Source organism: Trichosurus vulpecula, chromosome 2, assembly GCF_011100635.1.
Source record: "Trichosurus vulpecula isolate mTriVul1 chromosome 2, mTriVul1.pri, whole genome shotgun sequence".
NCBI classification, from domain to species: domain Eukaryota; kingdom Metazoa; phylum Chordata; class Mammalia; order Diprotodontia; family Phalangeridae; genus Trichosurus; species Trichosurus vulpecula.
The window spans coordinates 332,587,551-332,611,675 of record NC_050574.1 but is presented as its reverse complement, the minus strand read 5'-3'; the positions used below and the strand labels follow the sequence as shown (position 1 = coordinate 332,611,675).

Genomic DNA, 24,125 nt, shown 5'->3' with positions numbered 1-24,125 from the left:
CAGGCAGACTTCAGAAAAACCTGGAAAGACTTCTATGAACTGATGCTGAGTGAAGTGAGCAGAACCAGAACATTGTACACAGTAACAGCCACAGTGTGCAAAGACTGATTCTGATAGACTTAGCCCTTCTTAGCAATGCAAGGACCTAAAACTTTTCCGAAGGACTCATGATAGAAATTACCACCCACATCCAGAGAAAGAACTATGGAGTCAGAATGCAGAGTGAAGCAGACTCTTTTCTCTTTTGTTTTGCTTTCTTTCTCAGGGTTTCTCCTATTCATTATAACTCTTTTATGCAACACGACTAATGTGAAAATGTGTTTAATAGCAATGTATGTGTAGAGCCCATACTGGATTGCATGCTGTCTTGGGAAGGAGGGGGAGAAAATTTAAAACTTATGGGAGTGAATGTCGAAAACTGAAAATAAATATTTTTTAAAAAGAAAAGAAAAAAAAAGAGTAAACAAACAGTAAAAACTTGGTTAATAACAACGTTCAGGGAATGAGGGTTTTGGTTAATTCAAGGAATTCAAAGCCCTTTTTTGTTTAAACCTGTGTTGTTGAATATCTTTTTAATTTGTAACAGTTCACTTTCTCACATAAGTAAGTACAGTATGCTGAATATAAGAGGATTGAGAACCTTAAAATGCTTTGAAATGAGTATGTTAACAATCTAACTAGATTTAGAAGCACAAGGGAGGCTGTTTAAAGTCACTGAACTAATAGAAAAACCATGCTCATCATCTGACATTTCCACAGGATTTTATAGTGTGCAAATTTCTCAACTCAGCTACAAAATAGCTCTGTGAGGTAGGCACAAACAGTTATTACTACCCCCATTTTACAGCTGAGGAAACAAAGGCACAGAGAGGTTAAGTGACTTGCCTATGGTTATGCTGTTAAACATCAATCTGGGAACATAAAAATAAAAAATAATATGGAGTTGAAGAACTGCCTTTTTTTAAACTAAGAAAAGGGAACATAAAAATATATCCGATAACATGAGTCATACCATTTGAAAGAATTTTCAATCTAGTACAAAATCCTGGGCAACACCCATGGTTTGTAAGCATGATCTAGAAGATGAACCAGCAAAGGAGACTGGAGAAAGGATGGTCAGGCAGGTAGAAGAGCTAGGAGAAAGTAGGGCCTAAAACATTCAAGAAAAGAGAGTGAGGAGCAATGTCAAATGCAGACGACAGGATGAGAACCAAGAAAAGGCTGCCGATCTGGCGAATAAAACCTCACTTGGTAACTTTGAAGAGATCAGTGTCAGTGGAGTGATGACATCTGAAGCCAGACTGCTAAGGGCTGAGAGTGAGAGAAGGGAAAGTGTACGCAGCTTTTTCTAAGAGTTTGCAGAAAGGAGAGCTATAGAATGAAAGCTTGAAGGGATGGTCCGATGCAGTGAAAGTTTTTTAAAGATGAGGGAGACTTAAAGCGAGACACTGTTTGAAGGCAGTAGGGAGAAGGGCATTAAGGAGAGAACAAGAATTAAAGAGAAAGGCTGAGAGGACAGGAGTGGAGGAGATGAAGGATGCATGTACAGGTTGGTCTTAGCAATAAGAGTCACCTCATTGTCAAAGCAAAAGGAAAAAAAGCGGAGGATTATTTTAAGGGAGTCTTGAGGTGAAAAGAAGGGATCTGATAACAAATGGTCTCAATTTTCACGGTAAAGTTAAGAGGAGAGGGTCTTAGCTGAGAGGAAGGAGGGAGAGGAGGAAGGTGTGAGAGGCTTGAGGAAAGAAAATAAAGTTTGGAATAATAGCTTCTGTAAGAAGTGAGATAAGGAACCAATTAGGGAGAATAAGAGGATTGCCTTACTGCAGGAAACAGAGTATGAATTTATAATGTACCCAGTTATATGAGTTTCTCCAGCCAATTTTCAATATCAAACAAGGCACAAAACAAAGAGATACATGTTCACCAAGGGTATTTGCCACTGTCATAGAAGATGTCTTGTAAAGGGTCCAAATGAAAGAGGGATTCCTTATAGATGATGAGATGCTTGGGTTGTTCTTGTGTGGGAGTGATACTGTTAATGGCTGCTTTAAATCCAAGAATATTATAGGGCCTCCTCAATAAAATCCACTACCACTCAAAAGAAATCAGCCTAGCAATTCACCTAAAAAAACCCAAGTGGATGAAGAATATTTATTTCCCAGATGACACAGATCTCAACTAGTTAAGTTGGCAATATGAAAGGTCTTCAAAAACCCCAGCTCTCCTGCAAATATCTCAGCAAGGAATTACAAAGTGTACCAGATGGAACAGAGATAGGAAACCTGTGGCCTCAAGACCATATGTGGCCTCGAGGCCGCAGGTTCCCCACCCCTGAGATGGAACAGGACCAAGATGATCAGAGAACCAGTAAGGTCATCCATCTAGTCCGAGACTATACAAGAAGAGGATCAGAACCCTAAGAGTGTGTGGAAAGAGATATGGAAGCCAGCATAAGCTATGGCAAACACATTACCTAGGACATGGACAAGAACTGCCAGGATGACAAGGCTGGCAAGGCGTCATGATAGGTGGCTATCCATACCAGTGGAGGATGCACCCACACCAGAGATCACAGATCCAGCAGAATATCAAAATAGCCTTTTTGTGAGCTGCCATGGCCTAAGAATTCATCTCTACTGCAGTCTTTTGGTGATAAGTCTATCTATTTTTAGCTAGGATCATCCTCATAAAGCAAACATAGTTTGATGTTGGGATAACATTTGAAACTATTCTACCTTGGAAGAACCTGTTGGAGCAGTTGTTTCACTGGCATAATTTTTGAGACTCTACAGTCACATTAATACTATGATATGGTATGAGAATAGGAATTTTCTGGAGGATTTATTATTGGAATCATTATCATTAATAGCTAGAATAGGTAGCATTTACGCAGTGTTTTAAAATTTGTAAAGCAGCTTATATATTTTATATAGTTTTATCCTCACAACCTTGTATTTTGTATAATGCTGCTATTATCCCCATTTTAGAGATGAGGAAACTAAAAGCTGAGGGAAGTTAGGTGACTTGCCTATAGTTACACAGCTAGTAAGTGTCTGAAGCAGGATTTGAACTCAGGTCTCCGACTCCAAATCCAGTGCTTTCCTCCCAGCACCACCTCGTTATTTATGTACTTCAAGATCTAGTAGTTCACAGTATGGGGTCTCAGTTCCATTAACAGAAAGGGTCACCTCCATGTCCACGTGTAGGTGGCCAAGCCTCTGGTGACGAGCCTCTCTAAACTTAGCTGGCTGGTCCTCTGAGCACAGTACAGTCTGAAATCTGCTGATGCATCCTTTGAGAAGCAAGGTCACCTCAGTGGCACAATGAGAAACTGGAGCAGGATTTATTTTAAAAATTATGTAGTAGTTCTTCACCCCTATCCTACAGTGACCAGATGAAGATTAACCCTAGGACTTCCTTTTCAAAGTTCAAATACACATAATTCCTAAAATAACTTGTTTTGTGATTTCTAACAAAAGTCATACAGAAAACTTCTAGCCAAAAGAGAGTTATTTTGGTTTAAGTTAACTAGGGTTTTGTTGTATTTACAAAGTTGAAAGAGGGGGTTTTGGGTCAACTAATAGGCAAAATTTCAAAGATTAAAATGAATATGACAAATACTACACTTAGAAAAAAGAGGGCAGCCTAAGTATATTTTAATTAACAAGTTTCTTATTTCGTAAGACAGAGTCTGATGGTTATTGATAACATGGAAATATTTCATAACCTTACCTCTAAGAGGGCTCCAGTCTGGAAGAATTTCAAAGGCTTTTCAATTGAGTAATAAAGGCTGTGATAGCTACCTTTAGCCAAATATGCTCTGACCAGACCAACTGCGATAACGAGCCACCTAGAAAAAGAAAAGAAAGAGGAAAACATAAATATAACTGAGGATGACAGAAAGATAGGCTACAGATGAGGAACTAAAGACCAGAGAGGTAGAGCAACTTAACTAAGGTCACACAGGCACCTCCTCTGAGCAACAAAACAACAACAGAAATTGTATAATGATAACTGGGGGAAAAAACCAGCAGAGTGCTGGGTGTACAACAGTGTACCTAGCAATATTTCATCTATCTGGAACTCAGTTTATCGATATCCTCGCTTATCCAAAAACATACCTGATAAACATGAGTAATCAGAAAAGGCCTCCAAGCAGGCAAAATTGAACATAATAACCATGCAATCAAACTTCAGCCATTTTACTCACTGGAAAGTTTCTCAGATTGTAATTTTGTGCCATATTACTCCTATTTTAGGAAAAATTCTAACAATTTTAGCTTATAGCCAAACCCACAGCAGGAGTAAAAGCAGTAAATTAGAAGGGGGAAGGCAGATTTCTCAAGAAAGACATACTGACAACAATAAAAATTGACAACTGACTGCAAGGAAAGAGATTACTTTAAAAAAAAAAACCTTGAAAATAGACATGAAATCAAATCATGGCATCTGAATGTAATGGAATATTACTGATATGATGAAAGAGTTTCAGAGAAACCTGGGAAGACTTGTATGAACTGATGCAGAAAGGAGCAGAAGCAGGACAGTAACTTATACTATTGGAACCACATTGCAAAAATGAACAATTTTAAAAGACTTAGGAATGCTGATCAATGAAATGATGAACCATGATTCTAGAGAACTGATGATGAAGGATGCTACCCACACCGAGAGAAACGTGATGAAGAATGCAGGAGACACATTTTTGGACATGGCCAACAGGGGAATTTGTTTTGCTCAATCATGTATATTTGTTACAAAGGTTTTTTATCCACCACCTGTGTGCCCCTGCCCTGCTCCCCACCTCAGTCCCCTGCAGTGAAGTTGGAGGCAGTGAGATGGGAGAAAAAACTTGATAACTGAAAATAATAAAATTTCATTTAAAAAATAAATGCTATGTATGAAGAACAGACACAAAAAGTGCAGTTCACTTTTAAAATCAGACTTGACTTATAAATCGGACTCTCCTTGTTTAAGGAGGCAGGGAAAGAAGTATATGTTTTAGAGAGGCCTACATAAAAAGGGTTAAAATACACTTCTCTCAGTAGAAAAATTTCCAAGATTATGCTATCAGAGTTCATGATCTATAAGTGTTTTGTTTAACTGGTTTTACTTTGTTACAAGGGAGGGTTCAATAGGGGAGGGAAGTGTATATCAATAAGGAATGTAGTATATAAACAAAAGACAACAATACTTTTTTGTTCAAATATAGCTGTAATAAAAAAAGATGTTGATGCTTAAAAGCATAAAAAACCTCAGTTATCTAGAAAGCTGATGTCCTCGAGGGCTCAAAACAGTTAATGTTTTAGTGTACTTGAATAACTTTTTAAAAATCTTTTTATTGTAAACCCAATAAACATCAACAAAAACAACCAAACATACAAAATGCAGGGCAAAATTCCATCCTAGTCGTCCAGACTTTAATAAGGAAGCGTGAAAAATTAATAAAAAACAAATATATGCGTATATACACATATATACATACTTTTTATATACTCTATCTACATTTTATATGCTACATTTATTTTATACACCATGTTCCCTTATTGACATGTACCCATATACATATATAGATATACATGTATGTATGCATGCATGTGTGAATGTGCATTTCCTTTGTCCTTTTCCCCAGTCCATGTGAAATGCTCACCTCTGGTTTCATTTTTCTTCCTTCCTTCTTTCTTTCCTTATATGTAATTGTAGCCAATGTGTATACAGTTCTGTTTCTTTTGATTCTTTTCTGCCTCATCCTGCATAGGCTTTCCCATAGGTTCTGCCACAGGTCATAGTTCTCAGTTTTTGTCACTGTTAGACTGGGAGCTCCTTGAGGGCCAGAACTGTCTTTTGCCATACTTTCTATCACCGGTGCTTAGCACAGTGTCTGGCACGTAGTAAGTACTTAAATAGTGACTGACCAGAATATTACTTCTGTTAATTTATTAATTAATGTAATATGATATAATCTATTTGGCCACCCTCCAATTGATGGAAACACAAGTTGCTTCTAGTTTTTTGTTATTACAAAAAGAGCAGCTAAGAATTTTTCTCATAAATTTTTAATGATGTATTTGGGATACAACTTTAACAGTGAAATTACCAAGTTGAAAAGTACGCCTTTCTTATTGTTGCAATATTGCTCTCCAAATGTTTTCCATAATCTGCAGCCCCACCAACAACGTATTATAGTGTGTGTGTTTCTCCAAACTCCTGCCAACACCGGATTTTATCTCTGACTTATTTTCAGGATCTGGGGTCTTGTGTAGAAGGGGACTGGTATACAAAGAACCCATAAAGAACAATTACTCCAGATTTATTTCCAACACCATCAATTCACTGAATCTCCTCAGGAATTTCACTTAATGCCTGTAAGGAGGATTTGGTTACCCTTTTTAGAGTTTAGTTGCTCAGGATCCATGGCCACGGCAATCTATGGTTTGCAGGTGTTAGATATAGCTCCCAGAATACTAGACAGTAGTTCCTAGAATCATAGAGATAGGCAGTCCTACTGAGACTGCACCATGTGACATGGGATGACATGTGACATTTACTGCCCTTGCACTGAATGATAATGCTAAAGTTAACCTGGGAGGCTATTCTGACAAGATGCCTTCTTTGTCTGTTGCCCTATAAAGCAGGCACTGGTCAGTGAGTGGGGAACCCATAGGGAAATATGACAGTAAAATGCTGTGTGTGCCTTGATCGGCCCCCATTATGGCTTGGGGGAGAATGTGTTTGCCTCAACTAGCCCCCACTGAGGTTTAGGGGATCCTGTAGGAGTTGTGGCTCCTACTATATTCTCAGTGGCCCCTGCAAGAAGGGTGATTAGGGAATGCTGTAGGGGTTGGTGCTCCCATTATCTGCAACTCCCTCTTGAGAAGACTAGATTAGAATAAAGTAAGATTATTAACCCCACTGAAGCCGTCTTCCTGTCCTTCCTGTCTGACCAGATCAAGGGTGAATGTGTTAGAGGCTGGAGTCCAACAACTCCAGTGCCTCCAGTGTGTTATTTGTGAAACAACACCCCAATGGAGATGAGGAAAGTTGGTTAAAGAAGACCATATTTATCCCTTATTTGACACAGTGATGTTGTGAAAAATGAAAGGTTGCAAATTACTTTAAGCTTTTTTGAGGCAAGGACTCTAAGAAAACATTATCAAAATCGATCCCTTGTATGTCATTCCCAAAATCTAGTATAGAGGCTGATAAATAACTGATTTACCAGCAGGTAAAACACATAATTCAGTCTTTAAAGTTGTAATTTAATGTAACACATTCCTCTGTATTTAAAGATCTTCTCACAGACCTTATTTAAAGGGACAGTAAAACCCTTTTAAAAGAACGTGATATTACTTTAACATTCTGGAAGAAAGCTATTATGTAAAGTGTGTATTGTAATGCTATCTATGAGACCACAAAACAATAGTGCCTGGAATGCTTACTAGCAATTTAATGGTAATTATTGTAATTTTCACCATCATTCATTGTACTTGTACTATTAAGTATCTACCTTAAATGTTAGCTAGAACAGATGTGAAAAATGATTTCTGCTCTTAAAAGCAGCCTCAATTAATAGAATTTCAAAGTTAGAAGAGAACCTTAAATGTTATCTAGTACAACATGAAGAAACTGAGGCCTTAAGTGACTTGAACCTAGTTCTGGTCCAGCCTACTTTCCAATCCATCATGTTACTTTGATTTTGTTGAATAGTTACTGAATGTAGTAGTTAAAATAGAAAGACTAAAAAAATAGAAAGATGTTATACCCAAATGACTACAAAACTGTGCATACTCTTTGATTCAGCAATACCACTACTAGGTCTGTATCCCAAAGAGATCATAAAAATGGGAAAAGGATCCATATGCACAAAAATATTTACAGCAGCTCTTTTGTGGTGGCAAAGAATTGAAATTGAGGGGATGCCCATGGACTGGGGAATAGCTTAACAAGTTGTGGTATGTGACTGTAATGTAATACTGTTGTTCTATAAGAAATGATGAGCAGGTGGATTTCACAAAAACCTGGAAAGACTTGCATTAACTGATGCTGAGTGAAATGAGCAGAACCAGGATAACAGCAACATTGTGCAATGACTGGCCTATATAGGATTGCACGCCGGGGAGGGGTGAGAGGGAGGGAAAATTTGTAACTCAAAATCTTATAAAAGTGAACATGAAAATGAAAAAGAAATTAACTAAAAATACAGATAATATCTTAACCAATGGTACAATATTGCTTTCTCGCATGTTTTAACAGTATGGTATCTAACATGTTAATGAAATACATCCCTTCCGTACTGTAGTAGTACCAATATCTATCTTGATGATGACCCAATCCTTTATATTTCTGAACTCGGGAACATCTGCACAAACCTCAGGTGGAAACAACAGGTCTGAATCCACAGCATCTGCTGATTCTTCTGGGATCAAACTGAGAAAATAAATCAGTCAAGGAATTCACTGTCCCAGAGTGGACCGGCTATCTTAGAACAGAAAGGGTGGACTGGAGAAGTCACGAAATCATGGACTCAGAGATGTAAGGGACCTCCTTACATGCCAATTAGTCTAATCCTCTCATTTTACACATGAGGGAATGGGAGCCCAAAGAATTAAGTGACTTATGCAAGGAGGCACAAACAGTAGGTGTTAGAAGAGGGATTTAAGCCCTATCACCTGATTCCAGAGCAAGTGGTTAGCTGACCACTTGTCAGATATGTTATAGTGAGAATTCCTTAAATAGCCACTGAGGCACCTTCTAACTCTCAAGTTGAGTAATTCTAGTATTCTGTGACCTGGTAAAATCCATTATGTTTGGCCAGATCAAACAGCATTACTTGTTCTTGTGGAACCTATTACAGGCATCAAACGCCATTTGCTGTTCATCTCTAGGGCAAATTCAGATTAAATCATGGGCATCCCAGAAATCTTGATTAATATAAAAAAGTTTACATTTATAGAGGTTTTTTTTTAAAAAGCATTCTCTATATTTTATCTTGATTCCCACAAAAACCCTGTTAGTAGAGGGTACAAATATTCTTTGCAAATGAGAAAACTAAGGCCTAGAAAGGTTAAGTGCCCCAGAATTAAACAGAAAAGTGACAGAGTGAGAACTTGAAGCTAAGCCTTTCAGATCCAAACTCAGGGTTCATTTCATTCAGCTGTGTTGGCTCTTTGAAAACCACCTAGCATGGTGTGCAAGAGGGAGACATTTTGGCCACAGTTATTTTTTTTAAGTTTCTTAAAATCATTACATTACTGCAATTCACTCTCTTGGTATGAAAAAAATGACCAAAACACCAGGGTGAATGAGGCCTTTCAATAAACTCTCCAGGCATGGAGGCCATCACCTTTAAAATGAGATGGAAAATGGGGTGTCATGTGAGAGGAACAGCAGGAATATAAAGTTTAGCTGGAGACAGCAGTGAATATGAAGGGGTGTAATTAATAATAAGGCTGGAAAGGTAGGTTGGAGGCAGATTGCAAACGTCTTTAAATGCCAAAGAGTTGAATTTCTGTTTGACTCTAGAGATAAGAGGGAACCACTGCAGTGTACTGAATAGAGGAATGACATTATGAGATTGGTGCTTTAGGAAAATCATTTGGTGGCTGTGTGGAGGATAGACTGGAAAGGGGAGAGCCTAGAGAGAGGAGGACCAATCAGAAGGCCATTGTAAAAGTCCAGGTAAAGCTGATAAAAGCATGAACTAGGGGGTGGCACTATATGTAGAAAGAAAGGGACCGATGAGAGAAATATTATAGAAGTTGAACTGAGAAGGCTCAGCAAATGACTGGATACATAGGACAGAGAGAATGAGGAGTCCAGGGATGAATGAGGCTGTGAACCTGGGTGAGAGGAAGGAGGGTGATACCCTTGACAAAAGTAGGGAAGCTTAGAACATGAGTGGTTTGGGAAGCGGGGGAGAGACAATGTCTGCTTTAGATATGTTGAGTTTGTGAAGCCTATGATGACACAGGGTTGGAGCTTAGGTGAAAGACTACAGTTGGATGTCGAGATAAAGATTTGTGAGTCAGCTGCAGAGAAACGCAACTGAATCCATGGGAGAAAGTGTAGAAAGAGAAGAGAAGGGGAGAAAGCCTTGGGGCTCAGTCAGGGGCAGGGCATGGATGATAATCCAACAATGGAGAATGAAAGCAAGAGGAAAGAGAAGTGGGTAGAGAACTAAGAGTAGTAGTAAAAAAAAAATCTAGAGGAGAAAGACTATTCAGGAGGAAAGGGTGGTAAAGGGGCAAATGCTGCAACAAAGGTCAAGAAAGATGAGGACTGAGAGGTCATCAGATCTGGCAATTACGAGATCATCAATAACTCTGAGGAAAGCAATTCCAGTTGAGTGATGAGGCTGGAAGCCGGACTGTAAAGGGCTGAAAAGGGGGTAAGTGGAGGAGCAGCTAGGTGGCTCGGTGGATAGAGTGGGTTAGAGTCGGGAAGACAGACCTAACTGCAAAACTGGCCTCAGATACTTCCTGTGTGACCCTGGGCAAGCCATCCAACGCTGTCTACCTCAGTTTTCTCATCTGTAAAAAGAGGTGGGGAAGGAAACAGCACATCACTCCAACATCTCTGCCAAGGAAACCCCAAATGGGGTCACAAAGAGTCAGACATGACTGAAAACAACAAAGTGGAAGGGACATAAGGGCAACCGAATGGATAGTTTTTTCTAGGGGTTTGGCTGTAAAAGGGATGAGAGATAAAGGACAATAACTTGATAGAATTGAAGGAAAAATGTTCTTTGTTTTTAGATGGAAGAGATATGGCAGTTAATAGGTAGCAGGGAAGGAACTATCACAACAAGAGAGACTAAGGGGGGGTTGGAGAGGAGAGAGAGACGTGAGGTAATCTGCCCAAGGAGCTTAAAGATAATAGGATTAAGGGAACAAATAATAGAAGGGCCATCTCTTCAACAAAGACTGGATGGAGTAAAGGAGACAGAGAGGAGAATGATGGCAAGGGTTTTTGAGATGCAGAGAATCGGGAAGCAGCAGGGGCTCTTGGCAAACATTCTATTTTCTTGGTAAAATATGAGCCCAAATCGTAAATTATACACCATTCAGATACCCCCTCTCAAAGTCCCTTGAGGAAGCTGCATTCACACTAGTTACTCTGTGAGGGCGCCTTCTTCAGCAATGCCCTTTCCTTATCAAGGCCTGAGTGGCAGCTGAAAACTCCACTGTCAGATGAGTCTTCCGTCAGCATTCTCTGCTTCTAGTAACCTGCTCTGGACGACCCCTGCCCTCCTTCTTGACCCCATATATATAGATCAGTGGGCTGCCAACTGATACTCTGCTACAGACACAAAGAATGAGCTAATTATTCCCCACCAAAGCCTAGGCTTAGAAGGAAACCTGCATACTTAGAACACAGGGGAACAGAAAGGCTGGTTCTCACCCGGGCTAGAGCTCCTTGGCAAAATGATTCTCAATACAAGCTCATTAGAGCACTCTCACTAACAGGTATCCCAGAGAGATAGCTGCTGTAGCTTTGCTGAGAAGCAGCAAGGTTAAAAAAATCACACTACAAGAAAGACCTCAGTAATCTTTCATATAGCCACAGTGACATGAATGCTCCAAGATGGGAAGGCCTCTTCTGGGGATATTAGGGCTGAGCTGAGGGGAGGGGGAAGAGGTTGCTAAGCTCTGTAGTCTTGTTGCAAACCAGAGCTTGTGGATCTCGGCTGCTGGGTGGTAGCTTCACAGCGGTAGCAATGACCCTGCTGAGCTGCTGTTAGGTAGGCCACATTAATTAATAACAGTAAAAAAGGAGAAAATTGGCACAAAGCTTTTCCCATTTTCATTTAAATATAATTTCTTGAATGCATATCAAAGGATATATCTCAAGAAAATTCATTTTTACCAAATGTACTTGGTTTCTCTCCCGGTGATATTTTATTATTTCTATGTCACTATAATTAAAATGGGGGGGGGGGGGAGAACAGGACAGATAACTCTTATTCAGTTAATTTGTACAAGTAGAAAATGAAAATCCAAAAAAATTAATTATAGTGTTTTATTCCCAGGACTATTTTTGCATAGCAGGCAATATTTCATTGTAACTTCCTTGAAATGTAAACATCTCTTGAGAAATTCAAACATCACCCCCCCCCAATCTACACTAATCAAGAATGTAAATGCAATTTCAGTAGTATATCACCCAAGAATTCACTTAACCAGCAATTTTAACTGACATAACTATCAGAAAGTTTTTTAAAAAGGCATCTGAGCAGCCAAAAATAATAGGTGTCACAGAGTCCAAGCACAAAGGCTTATACATGCACTATGCTCCTAGCACAGCCTGTCAAGTCCTCACTCAAAGCCTAGAATGGGGAATGGCCAAATTGTGGCATAAGAATGAAATGAAAAATTGTGCCCTAAGAAATGAATGTGAGGAATTTGAAGAAATAATTTTTCTGAACTTATCCAGAGTGAAGTTAAGTAGGACCAGAAGAATAATATAACCAGGAACTACAATCATGTAAACAAAAAGAACACAAAGTCTGCTGAGTAATTGTAATGACCAACCTGGGCCCAAGAGAACAGATCAAAAGATCTCTCCTTCCACAATGGCTTGGAGTCAGGATGACCAGAACTGCAAGACTACTTCAAGCACTTCTTAAACCTGGGCAAGTCACTGAACCTCTTCCTGGGGGATCCTGGGTAAGTCACTTAACCTCTCTCAGCCTCCGTTTTTCCTTATCTGTAAAATAAGGGGCCTTTAAGATCTTTTCCAGTTTTAAATCTATGCTCCTTCAGCCTATGATTCTAACACGTGGCTTGACTTTTCTTTTGCAACATAGGAAGAAATCACTTGCAGGAGATTTAGTGGGCATATCCAGAAATGACTGAGGTAAAAACAGAAAGCACTCAATCTGTTTTAAAATATATGTTTATTGAGCAGCTACTATATACGGCGCTAGGAGCTATGAAGCATGAGAAAGAACAACACCGTCCATGACTTCACAGAGGATATTCCAGGTAGATGAAAGAGTATGAACAGATAGGAAAGAGAGGAGTAATGAGACAAGTTAGAGTGCCAGGCCCAGGTTCCTGTATTTAAGATACTATTGAAAAGTTTCCATATTTGGAAAAGGGATTTGTCTATGACGTCCTCAAACATTTGAGAAACAAAATAAATTTATTTTTAATTTAGGAATGTTCATGTTATGTACACAGGCGGTCAGTGCCATGTTGTAGGTGGTAATGTTCCTGCACTGGTAGGGGCATGCTGCCAAGTGACGATCACCACTACTGCTACAGAGAACAGCGTAGCAAGCAACCACTCCCCAGCCAGAGTTTTTATCACAAAGGACAGCAGGTATAAGATGTCTTGAGTTCCATTTTCAGTGAATATTTTCCCATACGATGTTAAAATGACAAATTTATAAAAAGCTTCTTAACCCAGGATGTAACAAGTGCAAACACACAGACATACACACATATGTATGTACACATGTGCAAATACGAGGATATAGTTAGTACTTAATACAGGCTATCACCAACTACCTGTGTGAACTTAGACAAATCCTTTTATGTCTTTAGACCTCAGTTTTCTTATCTGTCAAATAAGGATGTTATAAGTGATTTGAGTCCATGATTTTACTGCTTACTGAAAAAATCAGGTAGTTTCCAACTTATGAATTAGTAGAGTTCAGTTTAGAAATCAGTTGCTTTTAATTCACAATTCGTTTCCCCAAAGAATATTATAAAATGGAGAGCTGCAAGTGAAGGGGAAGCTGTGAAAGTTCTCTGGCCAGACCAAAAAACCACAATATATTTGCAATGAAAAGTAGTAAGAAATAATATTAACATCAGCACTTAATGCCAAGAAAAATAGTAAAATTAGATAAAATATTTTTTATCCTGAGTACTGATACTGGAAGAAAAACTGGTTCAATGTAAACACTTTGGTCTAACTCCCTACCAACCAAAGATGGAAACCCCCACTGGAATAGATGAAGGTCAGTCCTTCCCCTTGCCCACCTCCTGCTTAGAATGTAGTTCTGGACAGAAGCCTAATAACTGATGCTCCAGGATCAAGAGAAGCATCCATCCTATGCCCAAATCTCCCCTGCTGCAGACAGCACTTTGGAAAAGCCTGAGAAAGGGCACTAGGCAGTGGAAGGAGAGCAGCTGTCATTGTCACCACTCCTGTCTGGCTGGTCTGTTTTGTTTATCTACATAGGTGCTCTTAAATCCGATGTCCAGGATTCAGAGAACACCTCAGGCTCTGTGAATTATTGTGAACCTCTTCATTCCTACGATAATGATTCAGATCTGCCCAAACAGGGCTGAAGTTGACTTTCCAAGGACTGAGGAACAAAGAATAACAGCAAAACAATGATTTTAGAGGATCCTTAAGTACTTCCATGTCCACAAACTGACATGCCACCTGTTCATTAAAGTTTTCTAGAAACCTCTGAGAACATTTTAGCCTATTTGGACTATTGTACCTTGAAAGTAATAAAACTTTACTACTTTAAGTATAGTCTATATTTAGACTTTATACTAGTTCAACAGGCTTTCCCCCCATTAGACTGAATCAGTGATATTTTAAGAATACTAAAAAATTAAGGTGTCTTTAAATATTTAAAAGATTTTTTTTTTCAAAATCAGGTATTCATTAGGTACCAAGTGCAAAGAATGTACAAAGCACTGTACTAGGTCCTTTGAGGGCCAAAAAAATTTAAGCTTTAAGACTTCCCAAAAATGTGAAAGTAAATTATCCACATCGTGGCAACAGGCTAATTTCTCTAGATCTACTCAAATTCTTCCCAATTGAAGACACTTCCTCCCCCCTCCCCAACTCAAACGCCAGATTATATTAAGATTGCCTTCTGACCACTCGGCTAAAATCTGAAGGTCTCAAACTGTTCTCTGGGACTGATAAGCCTCAGTCCCTCCCCATACATAGAAGACTGACACACACACACACACACACAAAGCTCTCTTTTATATTAAACCTTCTTCCTCCCCAATACCGGTTCCGGTGGGAATTTTTGCACATGCCTCACAATATACTCAGCTACCCATCACCTACAAAAGGCCGTCTTCCTTTTCCCAATACAACTAAATATCCTCTCCGATGGGTCTCTCACATCCTGCCATGGCCACGTACCTGCCACCCCCCTACCCAGACCCTCAAATACTTTGTCTTTGCACAACAGCTGCCCAACAGGTCTGTTCACTTCCAGCTTACCCCCTCTCGGATCCATCCTACACACCCAGGCCATATTAACCACTTCATTCTCCTACTCAAAACCTTCCATCAATGGTTTTCTCTGTGTTTCCTAAATACGGTCCAAACTCCTTAGCATGTCATTCCAAGGTTTTCAACCACCGGCTTTTAACGGCCATTTGCTGCCCATCTTCCCCAATTTCCTAGCTCAGAGCATTCCCATACCTTTCACTCATTTTCGGCCCTTTACTCTCGGCGTTCCCTCCCCCGTGAATAAAACCCACCCCCAGCTATCCCCAAATCCTACACCCGGTCCCTTCCAAGCCCAGCCCCTGACCCAAAGTCCAGACTGCACCTGCAGCCTCACTCCTAGTTATGCATGCACCGATCTCGTCCAGAGCAGGGCTGGGCTCGCTTCATTCATCTTTTCACCTCCCCCAGCTGCGCCGCCGAAGCTCCGTGCCGCGGCGCGTAGACCGGCTTAGCAGAACAAGTGAGAATGAATGAATGAAGGGACGCCCGTCGTCAGGGCGCATGCTCGCTGGACGTCCTCCGGGCTCGCCGGCCCCCTCCCCACCTGGGACACCGCCCCCCCCCCCCCCGCCGCCTCCCTCCTTCCCCGGCTCAACCCTCCCTTCCACCCCCACCCGCGCCCCGGTCACCTGCACCCCCTTCCCCTCCTCACCCCGCAGTCATCACTACATTGTAGATAACCAGGTACGCGGTGGCCAAGGGCCCCGGCCCCTTCTTCTTCCTCGGCCCGCCAGCTTCACCGGGCCCAGCCCGGCCGCCGCTCCCATTTCCCTTCGTCCCAGTCGCCGAAGACCCCGACGCCGCCGCAGCCGCCGCCATGTCCACAGAGACGATCCCTACCTGCCCCGGGCAGAGAGAAACCGCCACTGAGTGCGCCCAGCCCAGCGACGGGTAGGTGGAGGGCCTTGGCGAGTGGGAGGCGGGGCCAGGGTGATGGGGAGGGGTCGGGGAGGAGCGCTTAGAATGGAGGGGGGGAGGGAAAGAAAGAGCTCCGGTGACGCCATCTTTGATTAGGGCAACTGACCCGCAAGGCCCTCTCCCTGCTCCTCCCAACTGTTCTTGCCACTTCTGATGGAGGCAAACGACACTCTTCCCTAGTCCCGCCCCCTCTTCGCAATAGCCGCCACTTCACGGTGCGCCATATTAGATGAGGGCAAATGAACGCCGTCTCACCGCTTCCAGACCTCAGGCGGTGCTGCCTTTGACCCAGCGAGGCACCCGTCGCCCGGGCCTTGCGCTCGCTGTGGTGGTTGGCTAATGTCAATCCCCAGGGCGGGGAAGTGTTTCTGCTTTCAGAGAGTAAAGGGAACGACGGCGGGGACTTTTGTACCCTCAAACCTCTCTTGTTTTATTCTCTTCGTGTCCCTTTGGCCGAATCGAGGGAGGGCTTGAGAACCGAAGAATCATAGGAAGTCAAGTGGGAAAGGGGCCTTTTGAATTCTCGAGACCATCCCCGCCCCCCCCTTAATTTACATATGAGGGAAACTGAGGTTCACCGAGGGGAAAAGGCCGCCTTTCCCGGGATAGTCCCGAGGCTGAGGCTGTACTGGAAGCCAGTACTCCTGATTGCCTAGGAGTGGCAGCCTTTGGGGCTTCAGCCCGGGGTTACCGTATTTTCTCTGGTAGGCGGGCCGCAGTGGGGCGAGGGGGCGTGACTTTGCTCTCCAAATTTGAGAGGAGGGCAACGCCACCCCTCGGGGGTGGGACGGGAACGACGTGTTCCTGTTTGCTGCTAGTGGGAAGACCTTGTCTGGGGGAGAACTGGGGATGGAAAACCTGCCCCCACCAGAACAGCCGGTGGAACCTGCTGTGGAGCCCGCGCCCAACCCACTCTCATGCTCCCCCGGTTTTCTTTTAAAGTGGTAAGAAAGACTGGTCTGTTCCTTGGGCGTGGCAATAGTGTTCCTTTCTCCGATTTGTCAGCCTTTTAGGAGGAATTTGGCCGGTGGTAAAATCCTCTCTTAAATTAACACTTGTGGAATTGAATGCTCAGCTTTAAAAAAAAAAATCTAGTTTAGATCGAAAACTTGGGAAATAAATGAACTGGGAACATTTGCTTTACAAAAAGGTTCCTTCAAGGAGTTTCTCTTTTACCAATTTTAAGTGATTGCTTAAGCAATATCGTAAGGATGATCCAGTACGAAAGACTTAAGTTACTCTGATCGAGACAATGATCCAAGGCAATTCCGAAGGACCCACCATGAAAAATGCTATTTACCTCTAGAGAGATAACTGATGAACTGGGTGCAGACTGAAGGGTACTTTTAAATTTTTTATTAATGTTTTGGGGGGCACTATTTTCTTTTGCAGCATAGCTAATATGGAAATATGTTTTGCAGAGCATGTATAATCGATACATCCAGGGGTGGGAGAGATTGTCAAGGAAGGAAGGGGGGGAAAGAAGTACAAGGCCGTGGGGCACAAAAAAGGAGGAAGACATTGTTCATGCCTTCAAAGAATTTATAATTTAGTAGAAACGGTTTCCAATATTTTCTTCCATTTGTTAGAATTTGTATCTTCCCCACAATTAAGGTAAATTTTACATTTTCCCCCATTTTGTTTGTGTTTATATTTAGGTCACTGATCCACCCAGAATGTTTTGTAGTTGCTGTCAATGCTTGTCTAAGCTCATTTTTTTTGCAATGCTGCTATCCAGTTTTTCTCCAAATTTTTATTGATTCCTTTCTACAGTGTTTTTTTTTAAATCTTTCCATTATCAAACCCCAGTCTCACTATACATTTGTTTTTCTGAGCCCCCTATGGTACATAGAAAGAGCATGGGCTCACCATATGCATGACCTTGAGCAAATCACTTACCCTGGGCCTCTGGTTCCTCACGTGTGAAATAAGGGGTTTGGACTAGATTACCTCCAAGCTCTAGATCTATGATCCTCCAATCCTATCCTGTACTATTGCCCTGTTTTTAAAAATCCAGTTCCAGATTGATCATTGTTATTTTTCAGTTGTTTCAGCCCTATCCCACTCTTTGTGACTTTCTCCAGCTCATTTCACAGATGAGAAAAATGAGGCAAACAGGAATAAGTGACTTACTCAGAGTCACACAGCTAGTAAGTATCTGAGGCCAAAGGTGATCTCAGAAAGGAAGATGAGTCTAACTGACTCCAAGTCTGGCACTCTATCTCTATCTGGCACCACCTAGCTGTCCTATAAACTGTGTTTATCTCGTAGCTCCCTACACTTCTCCTGACTTAGCTGTTGGGAATCACTTCTCTGCTTCCTTTCCAGCCTGTCTCATGTTCATGCCAACCTGTCTTTGCTCAATCCTTGACTTTGAATTCCTGCCATCAGCATTCAGGTTGCTTAATATGACCTAACACCCTCTCCTCCAGTTCTTTTTTTACAGGTGAGGAAACTGAGGCAAACAGGGTTAAGGGACTCACCCAGGGTCACACAGCTAGTAAGTGTCTGTCTGAGGCCAGATTTGAACTCAGGAAGATGAGTCTTCCAGGGAAGTCTTCCTCAAGGAAGAGATCCTAGAAAAGACTTGATGAATACAAGCCAAATGTAACACAAAGTAGGACCCAACACAATGAGATGTAGGACCCCAGGGCTGCCCCTGGGTGATCCAGGAGGACAATGAATCAGGTCTTCCCAGATAACTAGAATTTATGAGATTAGATTCAGCCACTCGTATTTAGCTGGTAGAGGCACTTGTGTCAGCAGCTTGAATTTCTATAATTAAAATGTAGATGTCAGAGAGAAGTAAACTTGTGTGCGCTAAGGCCAAATGGCCATAAAAATCACAAAAAGCTAGAGTGGCTGCCAAATGAGGAGGCAGCACTTAGGCTTCCTGCTAATCCTTCAGCCAGTAGAGATGAGGCAGCCCCTCACTGCTGGAAGCAGCTAACTGCAGATTCTAAGAGTCACTGTCAGAGCCAACTTTCAACCCCAGCATAGAAAACTTTGTCGTTTATATATTCATGCAAGGTCCCATGAACGGTGGAATTCTGAGCTCATGTCCCTTGGGATTTCATTTTTCCTTAATTTATTGTGTTTGCCTCCCTCAAGTTTTGCCTAGACAGAGGTGGCTCAAGGGAAACATATCATATCTGTGTATTCCAAAGAGAGAGAAGGGATCTGGTAGGGGCTTCCCTAATATGTGTCTATTAATGCGTAATGGTATGGGACCAGGAAACTGGCCCTAACTGCTCAGATTGTCTTGAAATTTGCTGTTCAGCAAAACTGGTGTCTGACCAAATGAATGAAATGCATGCCTGAGAGTATCTTTAGGCTCTCTTAGTTTCTTTTTTGTGTGGAATAATATCCAAGAAAGTGAGCTGTACCCTTTCTTTCCTCATACATCCAGGAGCAAGTGTTCGTTTGACTTGCAGACTATTTTCATGGGAACTGCCTTTTTTCTTGGTTCAGATCTGAGTACACATGAAACTATAGCCTACAGACATCCTCATGGGATGGGTGAAGTTGAGTTGTTAGCTACATTAAGCAATTGATTTAATGGATGATATCTTCTTTACTTGAGGTCAGACCTTTGCAACTGCTATGAAGACTTCACCACAGTTCAGCCAGAGTGTGAGGCTCACTCAGCAAGGACACCAGCAACAAGAAGAAGCTCCAATAAGGCTTTAGCTTGATTCTGGGTTGGAGTGAGATCACTCTGGTGGAGCAGGGAAACCTCATTTAAGATAAGCTCATAGGGTTAATGTGAGAAGCTTGTGGCAACAAAGTCAACAGGTGGGTACCTGTAATGGTAATCAGGGCAGGATTCTTTTGCTGTTCTTCTCTTTGGGGATGCTAAGGCTATCAAGTGCCGTTAATGAGTCTGGCTTTTGTTTGAATGGGGCAGGTAAAGTGGGATCTTTTTGTTTTGGAGTGTTTCTCAGCACTAAGGTAAACATATTAGTTAGGGCTATAAACTATAGTTCGAAGAATGTGGACCTACAGAATATCTTAAACCTGGATTAAGTGACCTCCAGGGAGCCTAACATAAGAATGAGTTGAAAAGTGTAGCCCAGAGGAGGTGCTACAAATCAAAACAGCTTAATAAATTTTTGATGAATTGAACAGGTTGACTCACAGTTAGTTACATGCTGTCTGGAATTCTTATGACAATGTATGCTAATTTGTGAAGTGGATTTCTTGGATAAGACTGGAAGCCTGAAGATCTTCTCCAATTTCTGCCAACTTTCCTGCAATCATTAACTAAAGGCGCTCAGAATTTCATTCCCCACTCTTAGTACTAAAACACCATCTGGATATTTGTTAATATATTCTCCAAAATGACCTTCTTTCCATGTCAAAGGATATTCTCTCCCCTACCCTAATACATGGCAGCCAAACTCAGCTAAGTGTTCACAAGATCAGAGTGGAAGGGACCAAAGAGGCATCCAACACAAACTAGAACAAGAATGGTCAATGTAACATCCCCAACAAGAGATCATTCTGCCTTGGTTTTAAATCCACTAATGAAAGGGAGCCCACATCCTCCTGAGGCATCCTGTTTCATTTTTCAGACAGTTGTAATTGTGAGGAAGTTTTTCCTTAAACGAAACCAGTATCTGCTTCCCTGGAATCTCCACTAGCTGATCCTGTTTCTGCCCAACAAAGCCAAACAGAACAATTCAAAACCCTCTTCTATATGATACTTTTTAAAATATTTGGAAATTGAGGCAGCTAGGTGGCACAGTGAGTAGAGCACCGGCCCTGGAGTCAGGAGGACCTGAGTTCAAATTTGGCCTCAGACACTTGACACATGTACTAGCTGTGTGACCTTGGGCAAGTCACTTAATCCCAATTGCCCTGCCAAAAAAAAAAAAATTTGGAAATTTCTCCATAGCTACTGATTCCTTTCATTATGCCTTCAATCCAGCTTAAGTTTCCCTCATCCTTAAAAACACTCCCTAGACCCTACTCATCCTTCAAGCCATCATCTTAGCTCTTACTTTGTCAGCTAAACTTCTTGAAAAAAAATTCTTTACTGCAAGGTTCTAAGACAACTGCAAAAGACTCATGATGGAAAATGCTATCTACATCTAGAGAAAGAATTACGGAGTCTGAATACAGATTGAAGGATACCATTTGTTTTGTTTCTTTTTTCTCATGGTTCATTCCATTGCTTATAATTCTTCTTTGTGACATGACTAATGTGAAAATATGTTTAATGTGAATGTATATGTAGAGCCTATATAGGATTGCATGCTATCTTGGGGAGGGGGGAGGGGAGAGGGGACAGAGTGGGAGAAAATTTGGAACTCAAAAGCTTGTGGAACTGAATGTTGTAAACTAAAAATAAATTAATTAATTTTTTAAAAAAGTTCTTTACACTCACTTTGATTTCTTTTCTCCCTCTCTTCTAAACTATCTATGATCTGGCTTCTTACATGGCTACTCAGATGAAACTTCTCTAGTGATCTCTATATGTCGGCCTTTTCTCAATTCTCATTCTCCTTGACTTCTCTGAAGCATCTGATACTGATGACCACACTCTCATCCTTGGGTTTTGTGACACTGCACTCTCTCCTCCCCATCTGACCACTCTTTCTCAGTCTCCTTTACTGGATCAACATCCATATCATGTTCCCTACTTGTGGATGTTCCCCAAGGTTCTGTCCTATCACTTAGCACAGAGATTAGCACAGAGTAGGTCCTTAATAAATGTTTATTAGCTGTCTTGGACTCTCTTCTTTTTCTCTATAATATTGGTGGCCACATCAACTGTCATGAATTTAATTATCCTCTCTATGCTGATGACTCCCAGATTTGTATTCCCAGGTTATTTCAGTTTCTCTCCTGAGCTCCGTCTGTGTGTTGGACATTTTGAACTGGATGTCTACTAGATATCTAGAACTCAGCATGTCCATAACTTTCCTCCTACACCCACCCCTCTTCTGTACTTCTCTGTAAAGATCTGTAGAGGATACTACTATCTTTCCAGTCACCAGGTTCACAACCTCATTGTCTTGGCTACGTGGTACCAGGCACTGGGCCAGCACTGCAGGGTGAAGGGGTAAGATTTAAGCCCTCTTAGGTATGTAAGATTATACAAACCGAGGCCTTGACTCAGTTGCAAATTTGGCACAAGTCTTATCTCCTGAAGTAGAAAGCCCTGGGAACACAAGAACGGGGTTCTTCCTGAGTGAGAAGGAAAGAGGATACTTAATATTTTAGCTTCCATAATGCCTGAATTATATCTTTAAGTTTAAAAATTAAACTCCCCCCTGCTTCCCCTGCTTAAACTTGCACATGCACCACATATATCCACATCCTGCATACTCAGAGGGTGAGCATGCCTGTAACTGCTGTCTGGTAGTTTGAGGTTAAGGTGTTAGATTAAGAATCTTTCCTTGTTTCAAGAATGTGAGGCCAACAACCCCCATGGATGGGGATGGAGGTCCAGGGGAGTTTTGGGGCTTCTTAGAATTGTTTTTGTAAGGGGGGTTTTGGGGTTTCTTAGAATTGTTTTTGTAAGGGGGATTTGGGGGCTTCTTAGAATTGTTTTTGTAAGGGTTTTTCTGGGGGGGGGGCCTTTAAGGGGTATATAAACTGTCTGCCTTCTGAAACTTGCCTCCCTACCCCAGACCACTCTGGAGTGGGCGATGCCCAATTCTCACGCGAGACTTGCAAATAAAGCTTCTGTCTTTGCCTTGAGAAACCTTTGATTGTTATTTCATTTTGAGAAATTACTGTCCCACACACTTCCTGGGTCCTGGCCAAGACCCTGAGACAAATCCGCCAGGTTCTTGGAACTAGCTGCTCCAAGGACGCATGCTGCACTTAGAGACCTTGAAGGGATTGGCCTCCTTTCAGGGCCTTGCATAAGATGTAGCGTTTGCTAAAAAGACCTGGCATGATGCCTTCTTTGTTTCCAGCATTATTTATGCCATGAAATTCGGACCCCAAATTGGAATCTCACCCATGGCAGAGACGTCTGGCCTGGGACTTCCGTGCGTGGGACCCTGACGGCTGTACCCCCGGGATTCCCCAGCTTGTGTGGTCAGGTGTTGGAGCTCCCCTGCATCGGTGATGACTGTAAATATGTTGATTTTAGTAGTAATTGCCTTGCTATTATTATTCTTAAGCTTCCTTCTCTGCTGCTTTCAATTTCCATCTTTCTTGCCTGTATTTTAATAATAAAAAAACCCCTTTCAGGCTTCTTGGAGTGCGGGGTGTTTTGTCCGGGCGAGTCTGAACCTTTCCTGTACACAGGGAAAGAAGTGTACTGTTCTTCTCATGCACACCTCTTCTGGCCTGCTCCTCTCTGCTCAGTCTGGAGCCGTTTCAATGATGCTGCAATCAACAGCCTAGAATCTCTCTCCACTTTGACCTTTCCCAGTATCCACCATAACCCTTACTACCTATTTTCATAGAATTTTCATAGAATTCCCTATGCAAGGAAAGCATGCAGTCATGTACCCACCTATCCATTCAGTTGTTAGATCTTGCTGCTTCTACCTCTAAGTGTTTCTTATATATTCCCTTCTCTCAACTCCTACAGTCACCACCATAGTTCAGGTCCCATCTCTTCTCCACTGGACTATTATGATAGACTCCTTATTGGTTCCTCTCTCTTAAGTCACTCCCCTTCTAATCATCTAGCTTCTTCATCTAGCCGCCAAATTGCTTTTCTGAGAGTGTAGATCTGTTACATCACTGCTCTGTTCAGTAAACTCCAGTGGTTTCTTACTCTCTCCAGGATCAGATATAAATGTTTAAGCGTTTAAAGGCCTTTACAACCTGGCTTCAACACATATTTCCATCCTCATTGCACACAACTCCCACACACTGTGGTCTAGCCCAGGGCTTCTTAAACTTATACTTACTATATTTCCCCATGTATAAGACAATCCCATGTATAAAGCTCACCTTAATTTTGGGGCCTGAAATTTGAAAAAAATGTATTACATAAAGTTATTGAACTCAAGTTTTAT

At 41.6% G+C, this 24,125-nt stretch overlaps 1 protein-coding gene across 2 annotated transcripts in view; it reads right to left on the bottom strand.

Moving 5' to 3' along the window:
* HACD2 (3-hydroxyacyl-CoA dehydratase 2) overlaps positions 1-16,145 on the bottom strand; it is an 88,737-nt gene extending 72,592 nt beyond the window's left edge. The window contains exons 1-2 of one of the 2 annotated variants that reach the window (XM_036744788.1): positions 15,872-16,145; positions 3,736-3,853 (exon numbers count right to left, since the gene is read on the bottom strand). In XM_036744788.1, the coding sequence (XP_036600683.1) occupies positions 3,736-3,853; positions 15,872-16,038 (285 nt within the window). In that variant the 5' untranslated portion in view covers positions 16,039-16,145. The remainder of the gene's footprint in view (positions 1-3,735; positions 3,854-15,871) is intronic. The other variant, XM_036744789.1, reaches the window with a different exon arrangement.
* Positions 16,146-24,125: the final 7,980 nt, after the last annotated feature.